Here is a 12,727-nt window from a genome sequence, read left to right as displayed (position 1 = left end):
GTAAAACTAACAGAGAGTTACTGGTGTAGAAGGATACGCGTTAATACCATGGATGGATTGCGTGGCTCTTGAATGGAAGCAAATTCAGTTTGTAGCTGTGCGGAGTTGCCTTCGTTACACGGAGGCGTCTGTCTGCCTGCTGCGTTTGTGCTAAACGTTACTGACGGGATCCAGACCTCAGCTGAGAAAGCAGAAAGCAAATTTTTAAAATCAATGTCAAATTAATTTGTAAATTATCCACGTGACAAGTTATTGAAACTGACTGAGAGCAAAACAGGATATTCAGAATGTCGAGATAGTAAATAACGCTGGTTTAAACTTAGCAGATGCAGTGTTTGAAAAACGAGAAACTCGGGTGGTAATATGTAGAAATACTGAAACAATGCAATTTTTATATGTAAAATATTGGAAGGTTAATAGCAGTAAACACAGGACTGTTCAAGCCTCCACAAAAGGAGGTTTTAAAACTAATCGTGTCATGTTTCCAGCCAAGAACGTGTTATGCGTAGAAAGAGGAGGAACTTGATAAAACCATTGCTGTGGCAGCAGAAGGGACTTGGTGAATTAGTTAAGGCCAAGAGATTCCTAAACAGGAGTGAGTTATTGGCATTCTTAAATGACATGTTCTTCGGAATCAAAAGTCAGCAGACTTGTAGTAAATCTGATGTTACAGTGGAAGAACTGGCTGGTTCAAATTTGGGCCAATGGTTGCTGTTTTCAAAGGGACTGCCTTTTCAGAAAGCTAGAAGCAGGAAGCTTATAAACCTGTATTAGGAATATATTTTTAATTATCCTTAAATGCATTTCGTAGCAATAATTTGGTTAGGTACCACTTCAGATAAATACATCCAACGTAACTGCCCTACCTTTTTGCTAATTCCCACCTGTTACTTTTAAACCAACTGAGCTACGTAGAAACGCTCACGTAGAATAGGTTCTCAGAAAACCTGCAACTAAATATTTTGCACGACTTTAATATCCTTTTTTTGCAGCGGATTGAACGTACCTATTCAGAAAAACTAATTAATACGGTAGAAATTAATGAAATACTGCTAGAACTCTGTTGGCACTGGCCTTCTACAAAAAAAAAAAAGATGGTTTCACAAGTATTTGTAGAGCAAATATTTCAAGAATGAGGGTTTCATGTAGTCAGTTTTTTCACACATCCATCTGGTTCACTAACAGATTTACTAAATCCGTTTTACTAGATATTTTCATATCTTTCCAAGGTAGTTTATCCACAGAATATTTCAAATTGTGAGTAATACTGTCAACTGATTGTGTTGGCTGCTGCCTTGGTTAGTAGGAGTCAGCTGGGTAGTTTTTTATATTGCTGATTTTTGGAAACTACCTGACGTGGTTTGGCAGCATCGGTCACTGTACGCCTGTGCTGGAGAAACCTCCTGCGCCTCAGACTAACCACCGGTAATTTTCAAAGCCAAATAATTGTTTCAGTTTTTCAGCTGTGCTTTTTTACCAAGTTATTTCATCATACGTGTTTGAAAACTGCCTTTGCACTGACTCGGGCCGTTTTTCTTGTAAGAATCCAACAAGTTAAAGCTGCAGAAGATAGAGCCCTGGAACAGTGTCCGCGTGACGTTCAATATACCCCGGGAAGCTGCTGAGCGGCTGCGAATTCTGGCTCAGAACAATAACCAACAGCTCCGTGACCTGGGAATTCTCTCAGTTCAAATTGAAGGTATTTCACACCTAATTTGCTTCCAAAGGCATTAGGCTGAAATTTAAGTATACTCAACAAGCGATCTTGGTTAATGTTGCGAAACTTCTAATTTAGTAATTTGGAGAGTGACTTCAGTGAAAAGGTAGCTCAAGACTTTTATTCTTTGACGAACAGGTTTAATAATAAAAATGATAGCCAAAAATGCTCTGACCATCAGGAAATCTCCTGAAAAATGTTTTTTTGAGTGTTAGCTAGCAAAATGTGCCCTGTTTGGTTTTTTTTTTTCCCTCTAATTGTTTCATATGAGGCTTTCTTAAAAACAAGTTTTCAGTGGATTTCACAATTAAAATATCCATTCTGGACAATCGTCCAAGAGCACACTCAGGATGAAACCAAGGGCATTTAATGCGTGTCAGGGCGTCCGTTTTTCTTAAAACGGAAATCCAGAAGGTAAGGAAGGGTAGGATGATGCATAACTGGCCTTCTAAAGCGCGCATTATAGGTAAAGTTTAACCTTTTAAATGTCCCTTTGAAAACGTCTGTGTTCTGCTTTTCTGTATGTCATTCAGTTCACCCAAATTGCACATTCCTTTTAGGGGAAGGTGCTATCAATTTAGCTTTAGCTCAAAACAGAAGCCAAGATGTGCGAATCAACGGGCCCCTGGGAGCAAGCAACTCGGTGCGAATGGAAACGGGGTTTCCCATGCAAGGGGGACAAGGTAAATTCCTTTGGTTCTTATTCGCTTAGCTTTATACACTTTGAAATTTGGTACTAAGCTAATCAGAAAATCTCACTGATTGTAGCAACTATTGTTTGCAGACTTTTTATTGACCCTTTAATTAATGTGTGTTCTTGTTTCTGTACTGTCAAACCGTGTCCCACATTACGTGAACTGAATAGTTGGCTGCGTTTTGTCCCACAAGTGTTGGAGTGATTTGGGTGGGGCAGATTGGGTTGGTTTGGGGTGTTTTGAGGGTTTGGTGCTGTGGGGTTTTGTTTTGGTTTTAGGGTTTTGGTGGGGTTTTCTTACATACAAACTGTTGAAGCAGATAAGTCTGGTATAATGAATTCGCTTTGAAGTGTGCACAAATTATCACCGTTTTCTGTTTGGCTGCCGTTATGAAAATGAGCATAAGCCTTTATTCAGTGGACAATAATAAACTCTTTTAGATTAAATCCATGATAATGATGGGAAGGACAGTACGCTGTCATTCTTAGTCTCTTTATTTTCTTATAAAGTTTTGAGATCTGATCATAGAGAATTAATTTTCATGGAGAGATGTAGTTTTATTAAACTCTGCATTTTAGAGCATTGTATATGCACGATAAGTAATTTTTAACTGCAAAAGTCAGATTTTTAGGAAGAGTTAAAAGCAAGCTACTATGTAATTTATTTTAATAGCTGAATCATACGCCGAAATAGCTAATTAGTATCTTAGTAAATAGGATTTAAAGCAATTAAGAAACCTGGGAGTACTTTTTGTCAGAGTTAATGTAAGATGCATGTGTGGCTGTTGATGAGAAGGAACGGAAAGAACATTTCCCCTCCGTAGAAGCCTGATTAAGCAGTAGTTAAATCATTGTGCTTAACGAGGAATGTGAAACGCTGAAAGAAAGGTTTACTTAGAAAGTGGCTGCTCTAATCTTCACTGTGACGATCATGAGCTTCGTTTTCTGCCTGCAGGTCACAATATAAATGTAAACAGTATAAATACAACAACAATATAACCAACAAGTCAACAATATAAACCATTTTATAAAATAGCAGCCTGTGGAAGTGAAACATTGAAATTTTTCTCTCTTACAACAGCTCAGTTACTTTTTAAGATTAGATTTTGCAAAAACCTTCGTACATGTATAACTTTGGTACAGTCTTGTCACTTGGTGACTTTAGGGGCAAGTCAGGCTCAAATAATTCAGGAGTTGGTTGTGTTTCCTTCTGTGGCCTTTTTAGAGGGTTGGTGCTAAAGGAAAAGCTTCAGCATGACCTTAACTTGTTCGTTCTGCAGCAGGGAATCTAAGCTTCCAGGCAGAGATGTGTGTCCTCGGGTTACTTCAGACAAACGATTCTTAAAGTCTAAAGAAATGTTTTATTAACAAATATCATTTTTTCTTGTAAAAAAAAAAATCTAAAATTCTTCTCTATGTAAAAACTGCAAGACTTGATAATTTTTATTTTTGTTTTTTAAGGTTTAATAAGAATGAGCAATGCTGCAGCTGTCATGATGTCCCAGAGTGGAAACGTGCCTTCCTCTATGGTGGCAAGTGGTGCTAGCGCTGAGCTGCAGCCAAGAACGCCTCGGCCTTCCTCACAGCCAGGTGGTGAAGTTTAGTCACAGTACTGACCTGGAAATGTTCTGAATTTTTATTCTTCAGCACACAAGCTTGAGCGTGTACTCATACGAGTGTACTCCGGAATTGTCCTGGTGCATTTCCCCTGCCCTTTCTGGGAGTTGCTCTTTCTGTGGAACCCTCCCTGCCCCCATTAACCTGGCAAAACCTTCCAGATCATTTGGGTGCCTAATAAGACACCAGCTTGCTTGGTACTTTGTTCAAATGCGTTGAGCAGCGGCAGTGGTATTTCTGCAGTAGCACTGTTGTGACTGAGCTCTGTGTTTAGATAAAGGTAAGAGAAGGATTGGTTGAACGAGGCAGATGTCTCCGGTAGGAAGCGAATGCACCGGGCTGGGCACAGGTGCTTTTCTGAGGGGGTAGGTAGGCTGGCGTTTCAGGATTCCCTGATCTAGGGGATGTGAATGTTTAGGGTTTACTCTTCACAATTCTGCCAGTACAAGTTACTTGCGTTTTGGGACTACAGAAAAAGAGGGGGTTATTACTTGTGCCTCCATAAAACGGTGGCAGTACTTGCCAACTTCTGTAGGTCTCTGCAGTATTTATTCTTACGGACACCATTTTTCATAAATGTTTTAAATATTCTGGGAATATTAGTTTATGGTACTACCTTAATTCCTCGTTATGCCACTTTTTTTTAACTGATAGGGATAATAGCCCCAACAAGTGGTTTGTATATACATACAAACTGGGGGACGAGAGGCTGGAGAGCAGCACCATGGAAAGAGATCGGGGGTTTGGGCTGATGGCACGCTGAGCAGGAGCCAACAGCGTGCCCTGGCAGCCAGAAGGGCCGGCCGTGCCCTGGGGCGCATCCAGCACGGCACCGCGAGCCGGCCGAGGGAGGTGGCTGGCCCACTCCGCACCCCACCGGGGCGGCCCCGCCTCCAGCGCTGCGTGCGGTTTTGGGCGCCTCAATATACGAGGGACATCGAACTGCGAGAGCGTGTCCAGAGGAGGGCGACCAAGGTGGTGGAGGGTCTGGGGGCAAGACCTAGGAGGAGCGGCTGAGGTCCCTCGGCTCGTTCAGCCTGGAGAAGAGAAGGCTGAGGGCTGCCCTCACCGCAGTCTGCACCTTCCTCAAGGCGGGCAGCGGAGGGGAGGTGCTGATCTCCTCTCCCCGGTGGCCAGCGATAGGACACGAGGAAACGGGAAGCGGCTGCGTCAGGGGAGGTTCAGGTTGGCCATCAGGGAAAGGTTCTTCACCGAGAGGGTGGTCGGTCCCTGGAACGGGCTCCCGGGGACGCGGTCACAGCACCAAGCCCATCAGAGTTGGAGGCGCGTCTGGACGACGCTCTGAGTCCCACAGTTTAGTCTTGGGTCATCCTGCGAGGAGCAGGGAGTTGGACTCGGTGATCCTTACGGGTCCCTTCCAACTTGAGATAGTCTGTGATTCTACAATTCTAAGTGTGTAGGTGGCTTACATTAGTCTGTAGCAACAAGTGCTGTGGAGCTATCGTGCTTTATTATAGCGGTTATAAATTGATAAGACCTGGCTTCTCAGGATTCCCAGACATTTTGAAAACTTTTAGAGCGTTGTCTGTTCTGTCTGTTGGAGAAATTGGAACACTGGAGTGTGAATTTTTATGCAGAGTAAGCAAATGCAAGCAAGCAATTTACCCTTTCTTGTTTTGGGGTGGGTTTTGTCTACAGTAGGTTATTTTTTTTCCTTTTCTTTGCTATTTTAATAGATGCAATGGACCCACTCTTATCTGGGCTAAATATCCAGCAGCAAAATCATCCATCTGGATCTTTAGCTCCCCAGCTCCATTCAATGCAGTCAGTTCCTGTAAACAGGCAGATGAACTCGGCCAACTTTCAGCAGCTACAGCAGCAGACGCAGTTGCAGACACGTCCTCCCCAGCCACATCAGCAGCCACAGCAGGGTATTCGACCTTCATTTACTTCACCAGCACAGGTTCCAGTTCCCCCTGGCTGGAACCAGCTTCCTTCTGGAGCACTTCAGCCTCCTCCAACCCAGGGAGCACTGGGTACATTGACAGTAAACCAGGGTTGGAAAAAGGCCCCGTTGCCTGGACAAATGCAGCAGCAACTTCAAGCAAGACCATCTCTAGCAACAGTGCAAACTCCTACTCATCCTCCACCTCCATACCCTTTTGGAAGCCAGCAAGCTTCCCAGGCTCACTCAAACTTTCCCCAAATGAGCAATCCTGGCCAGTTTACTGCTCCTCAAATGAAAAGTCTTCAGGGAGGGCCCTCACGGGTTCCTACGCCACTACAACAACCCCACCTGACCAACAAGTCTCCTGCTTCCTCTCCCTCCTCCTTCCAGCAGGGATCTCCTGCATCATCTCCAACAGTTAACCAGACGCAGCAGCAGATGGGACCAAGGCCTCCCCAGAGTAGCACGCTTCCCCAGGGATTTCAGCAGCCTGTCAGTTCTCCTAGTCGTAATCCTATGGTGCAACAGGGGAACGTACCCCCCAACTTCATGGTGATGCAGCAGCAGAACCAAGGTCCGCAAGGTTTACACCCTGGTTTAGGAGGTAAGAAGTACTGAGACCTTCTTTTATTTTAAAAAGAAACGAAACATAAAATGGCTAGAACGAATGTTGCTGTTAGTTTTGAAAAGAGCCTTCAAAAGACAGAATAAAGGCATAGATTGAGTATAAAGTGGGTACGGGTGAATTAGCATCAGCATCACTTCATTTCTACTGCCTGTCTCTGTCCTGCAGAGCCGCAGCGATAACCGAAGTGTAGACTCCGGGCCACTGCAGAAGGAAATTGCTGTATGCAGTTGCTGGTTATGACTGCCAGTCGTCCTCGTGGCAACTCTTCTGTTGCCTTTAAGCAAGTTCAGGATATTCAGAGATGGTGTGGGGTTGTTGGTTTGGTTTGGGGTTGTTCTTTGGGGAGGGGAGGATTTTTTTTGAGAAAGAGAGAAAGAGTGTAATAAGAACAAATGAACATTTTCTTTCTCTCTTCAGCTTCCTCTGTCAACACTTACATTTTCTGCTACAGAAGTGAGGCATTATTTTCATCTTCCTTTCTAAGTTGTGGATGTCTCTTCTTGACCCCGTCTTTATTTGTCGACAATTTCTTCCCATGGAAAAGAGGAAGGAGCTATTACTGCCATGCTCTTGTACTCCCTATTCTAAAATTAAGAAGTCAAGGGATGTTTTAAGTTCTCCTTTGGTTGTGTTGTCTTTAGTTTTCTCCTCAGACCTCCGCACTCACACCTTGTACTTACTGTTCCTAGAATCCTTCTGTAACTGAAGGAATTTCATCTGTCCGTCCCAAGGTCTCTTTTGTGTCCTTGGTGTTTTTTCCCCTTCAGCCTTCTGTAGTTCTGTGCCGCACTTGTAGCACTTCTCCCTGCTCACTCATTTGTTCATCTTCCTCTTGAATGGCTGCTCTCAGACACATACATACACATACATACGCATACGTACAGTCCCGTACACAAGCTCCTGCTTAAGCCTTTGAAATGTTTTCTTCCTGTACTTAGAATGCGAGCCGTGTTCTTTGTCCACCTACACACACATATATATATTCTAATTTCTTGCATTCTCGCATTGTACGTCTGAAATCTGTCCAAAAAGCTGTGAGGAATACCCGCTTCTTGGTCTGCTGATCTGGACAGGCTTCTTGTTTTCACTGTTTGTACCATGGGTCTCATTTGAATTCGGATTAATTTGATTCAGATGAATTGTCTCATTTTCAAGGTTCTCCCAAACTGTCCTTAGGATCTGCCAGTGCCCTGTCCTCGGTATATCTTATCTTGTCTCCATCTGGAAGCAGTTAGTTGTTATTTATTATAGTCGCATTGCTCTACAATTTTGCCTCACCAGCCACGTGTCCCCATCAGGAATCATTTCCCCTAGGTAGTGTAGCCGTGACCTCTAGATAGCGTAACCTCTGTATGCTCCTTCCCTTCTGAGTAAACCTACTACAAACAAAACCCGACTTTTTTGAGTCAAAAATGGCACCGCAAATAAACTATCGAAATAGGTTATTTGGACTCACTGTAGACTTTATTGCTAAAATGGGTAATCCTGCCATGAGCTATAGGATTCTCTTGGTTTCGGCAAAGCTGTGTTGCTTCCACTTGCTAAGGTTTCTGCCTGGCTTCTGTGCATGCTCATGCCTTGCTGCAGTTTATATGTTAATTAAGTTGTAATTATGGATCTTTCCATTTTTAAGCCATCTTGCATTATGCTGACTAAGTTGTAATTACAGATTTTTCAATTTTTAAGCCGTCTTGCATTTAAAGGTTTGGTGTAAATGAATACATTCAAACGCTTTCCATTTCACCTAGTTAATTTAGCAAATCAGAATTTATATTAGCTTTGGAATAGGCCAAGTTAACACTTCATTCTCTCAGTTCAAGCATTCCTACATGCAAAACTTTCCTAAAAGTTTAGCAGAACTAAAACTAGCGTCCGGTGGTGTGATGTTTCAAGAAGGGTATGTTCTATATTTGCAGATGTGTCTTATTGTTTGACCCGTGAACTTGATTATCTTGAAATATTAATTAAAAACCTAAGGCCAGATTAATTAACACAAGCAAGTGTGCAAGAAGGCTGCAACTGTAGAAGGATCCAAAGTCAAATTCTGGCTGTGTATCGTGGGTCAGAGGAATACGGGAGGGCAGGGTCGCTTCTGGGTCTGTGGCATCGTCTGTTTGGCCGTGCGTTGAAAAGAAGTGGGTTCTGCTGAATCCGTTTATGCTGCTGCTCGTGCTGCTGGGTGGAGGGAAGGTTTTGCTCTCTGTCCCAGGGCAGCGGTGATGTTTTGATATGTCAAAGTGTGGGCATTGTGCCGGGCAGGGGCTTGACGGCATCAGTTGCCCTTGCAGCAGGAGGAGCAGGGTTACCTGGCTGAGCGGCCGTCCCGGACCGCGGGCGTGCTGTCTGCTGGGGCTACGCAGCCCTCTCCGGGCTGAGAAGTTAGCTGGAGCGTGCGTGCACCCAGCGGCGGTGCAAAGGAGTGCGAGGGAGTGCGTACCTGCTGCGGTACGGTGAGAGCTGTCGTTGGGAGCAGCACGTCACTGTAACAAAAATGCAAGTTATTTGTGTTGGCGTACATGGAGTACGTTAAGGGCCTGATTAGAGTCGAGATGCAGTAGAGAAGAAAACAGCAAACTATGTTACTTTAATTTCTAGTTTCTAAAAAGTCAAACATGGACTTTTCGCCTTCTGTGTGGGGTAAGTTTTGTACTTAAATTACAGTTTGAACTGAGTCGCAGTAGCTTGTTAGGCAGAACTATTGCAGAATAAGAACTATAAATGTCTTCAGTGCGTTTTGTATATTGGCAAAAACCACTTTCTGCCTAAACCTGTAACATGACAGTACAGACTCAAAGGTATTCTTCCTCTCATCCATCAGTTATAGATTTTATCTTTCTTTCTCTCCTGATTTTCATACTTACTAATGAGACAATTCTTCTGTCAGGAATGCCCAAGCGCCTCCCGCCGGGGTTCCCCGCAGGCCAGGCCAACCAGAGCTTCATGCAAGGTCAGGTGCCTTCCACAGCTCCGGGAACACCAGTGAACAGCGGAGCGCCGCAGCTGCAAACCAGCCAAAATGTGCAGCACGCAGGTCTGTTTGGAATGGGTCTTCCTCCGTCTTCTCTGTTTTCTAGAAAATTGCACCTTTGTCTGTGTAACACGGATACCAAAACATGAAACTCGTCGTTCGCAGGGAGGTAGCCAGCTGGGGCTGCAGGGCATTCTGTGTGTATTGCTCCAGGAGGAAAAGAAAAGCGGGAGGCTGCTCACGTTTTTCAAACAACCCAACTATTATCAATTAGGGCTGTGGTACGAGGATCCAGAAGTATCTGTTAAGAAATTGAATGGAAGTAGTACTGAAATTTGGAGGCTAGGGGTAATAAAGATACAACACAAAAGGAACTTCTTGTCCAGAAAAGAAAAAAGAGTGTTGTTATCTTAGAAGCAGAACAACAAAATAATCTTGTTCTGCTTTGAAAAGATCATTAGTTCCTTTGAAAGCTTTGGAAGTCTACTTATAGTCAGTCCTGTAAAAATTAAATCTTTAGTTCACAAATGTCTCCATTTAACAATTCGATTGTTAGTCTTTTGTCTGGATTATGGATACCCTGATAATGTCATTTCATCAGTACTCCATGTGTGTTTGTTTTTTAACACATTATAAAATAACCTCAAGGTTTGAAGCTTATTTTGGTTAGGAATTATTCTGTTGAGTTAGGTGATACTATGGAAGATTTTCAAACTTACATACAGATAACAACTGAAATTAAATTTCTGTTACGTCTTCTGCGGTGGGGTACATGGGAAGTACCAGTCCAAGTGCTTATTTTGAGAAGTATGATGTTCTCTTTTGACAACTAACACGTATCCGTGGCATCAAACGTTGCATCACAGGACTGCAAATATGTCGGATATTCCAGTTCATTGGAAAAGGGAGGAAAACAATTTTGGAGTACTTAACATCAAAAGTTGTGAAAACTCTTATACCGCTCCAATCTGTTTCTTACTGGCAATTTTTTTTTTTAAGGTGGCCAAGGATCTGGACCTCCTCAAAATCAGATGCAAGCACCACATGGCCCACCGAACATGATGCAGACCAATCTAATGGGACTTCATGGAAATATGAACAACCAGCAGGCAGGTGCTAGTGGGGTGCCACAGGTTAACATGGGCAACATCCAGGGACAGCCTCAGCAAGGACCACAGTCTCAGCTTATGGGAATGCATCAGCAAATTGTGTCCTCTCAAGGACAGATGGTGAACATTCAGGCTCAGGGATCGCTGAACCCTCAAAACCAGATGATACTTTCTCGAACTCAGCTCATGCCACAAGGCCAAATGATGGTGACGCCACAAAACCAAAATCTTGGTCCTTCTCCCCAAAGGATGACCCCACCCAAACAGATGATTCCCCAGCCGGGACAACAGATGATGTCTACACACAATCAGATGATGGGACCTCAGGGCCAGGTCTTGTTACAGCAAAACTCGATGATGGAGCAGATGATGACCACTCAGATGCAAGGAAATAAGCAGCCTTTTAGTACTCAAAACCAGTCCAGTGTTATGACGGGGCCAGCTCAACTGATGAGAGGACCAACCCCAAACATGCAAGGAAACATGGTGCAGTTCACCGGGCAGATGATGGCACAGCAAGGCCCTGTGAATGGCAATCCTTCTCAGGTTATGGGAATTCAAGGGCAAGTTTTAAGACCCACTGGACCTGGTCCTCACATATCTCAGCAACTTGGGGATACTACTACAACAAATAACGATGTGAACTTGACCCAGATGTTACCTGATGTTCCTGTGCAGCAGCCAAACGTGGTACCTTCTCATATGCAAGCAATGCAAGGAAACAACAGTGCTTCAGGGAGTCATTTCCCTGGCCACGGGCTGCCTTTCAATACGGGGTTCAGTGGAACGCCAAATGGGAATCAGATTTCCTGTGGGCAGAATCCTGTTTTTCCTGTCAATAAAGATGTTACGCTCACGAGTCCGCTCTTGGTTAACCTTCTGCAAAGCGATATATCAGCAGGACACTTTGGTGTGAACAACAAGCAAAATAATCAGAATGCCAGCAAGCCGAAGAAGAAGAAGCCTCCAAGGAAGAAGAAAAATAATCAACAACTAGAACAAACAACGTAGGTTTAATATTACATTGTTTTTATAAGGGGGCATGGGGAAGCTCCACAAGCAATTTGTCAATACTTTTTCAGCAGGCATGGGGTGAGAAAGGGCCTGTATTATTTCATATTCTAGCAATTTCTCTCAAGAGGTAAATGATAACCCACTGGCAAGTCTGCCACTGGAAAGTTCATTCAAGAATTAAAAAAAAAAAATAAAATGCAAACATCCTAGCTCGGTTATAAACCCAATTATAACGGCACCGTTCCGTACATTTACTGGGTAAAGGAAGGGTAGAATGTGGCGCGTGGTGCCACGGCCCACGGAGGAGGAGGCTGCCTTTTTTAAGCAGTCTGACAGCCACGATCAACGGTTGGGAAGTACTTTCAGAAGAATTAGAAGCCTCCCTATAACATGTGCAGTAGAGATTTTTGGGGGGTTGTTTCCCGAATTATACGCATATCGTGACGTGTTTCTGCCTGGAGCTGAGCTGGACTTCTCTCTTCGCTGAAGCTGCAGCTAGAATTTAGAGAGAGGAATCTGATACTTTCTGAGTATGAGGATAACAAGCCCAAGCAGTGCTGGTCTTCCTGGGCTGGGAGAGGTTAGGAAGGAAAAAAACCCACACCTCCTGAGAGGGAAGAGGCAAATGGATAATATTGAGGGATAACGAATGAAGGTACCTGTTTAGTGGAAATCCGGGATTGCTGGATCTCTGCATTCCTCTTTGGCCAGCACATTCTTCACCGGCCAGCTGTCCTGTAACCTTTTGCTGTCGGCAGCCTGCAGATCCAGCACAGGGTGGTAGGCTGCTGCTGCTGTGCCACTGCTCGGCTAAAATGGTAAAGGCAGATGTGCTGTATCTAATTATTCTAATACTGCGGATGAGCCACGGGGGCACCGGGGCGAATCCACCTGATGGAACTTCTGGGGATTGTTTCCAGTTTGCTTTAGAAAAAAAATGGAAAAACTTTGCACAGAAAATTATAACACGGGAGTATCCAAATTTCAAAGTTAAATTCTTAAAAACAAACAGACAAAAAGGTAGCAATTGCACATTAAGCTACTGGTGTGGCTCTGGTTCCACCAGTCCCG

General features: G+C 43.8%; 1 protein-coding gene across 23 annotated transcripts in view; it reads left to right on the top strand.

Annotated features, from left to right (window-relative positions):
- The window catches only part of NCOA6 (nuclear receptor coactivator 6), a 55,312-nt gene that overhangs the window by 15,093 nt on the left and 27,492 nt on the right, over nucleotides 1–12,727 (top strand). For 19 of the 23 annotated variants that reach the window (XR_015702853.1, XR_015702855.1, XR_015702854.1 and 16 more), the window contains 6 exons: nucleotides 1,544–1,699; nucleotides 2,278–2,400; nucleotides 3,873–4,004; nucleotides 5,726–6,541; nucleotides 9,450–9,596; nucleotides 10,533–11,649. Coding sequence is in view for 20 of the 23 variants with exons in the window: in XM_087749361.1 (XP_087605487.1) it covers nucleotides 1,544–1,699; nucleotides 2,278–2,400; nucleotides 3,873–4,004; nucleotides 5,726–6,541; nucleotides 9,450–9,596; nucleotides 10,533–11,649 (2,491 nt within the window). In the remaining 3 variants the exon portion in view is untranslated. The remainder of the gene's footprint in view (nucleotides 1–1,543; nucleotides 1,700–2,277; nucleotides 2,401–3,872; nucleotides 4,005–5,725; nucleotides 6,542–9,449; nucleotides 9,597–10,532; nucleotides 11,650–12,727) is intronic. The other 4 variants (XM_087749355.1, XM_087749349.1, XM_087749354.1 and 1 more) reach the window with 1 other exon arrangement.

This window comes from Nipponia nippon, unplaced genomic scaffold (assembly GCF_047370975.1).
Source record: "Nipponia nippon isolate SJK-2023a ecotype South Korea unplaced genomic scaffold, ASM4737097v1 scaffold_13, whole genome shotgun sequence".
NCBI lineage: Eukaryota > Metazoa > Chordata > Aves > Pelecaniformes > Threskiornithidae > Nipponia > Nipponia nippon.
Note: the sequence above shows the minus strand (reverse complement) of the source record. Positions and strands in the feature narration are given on the sequence as shown.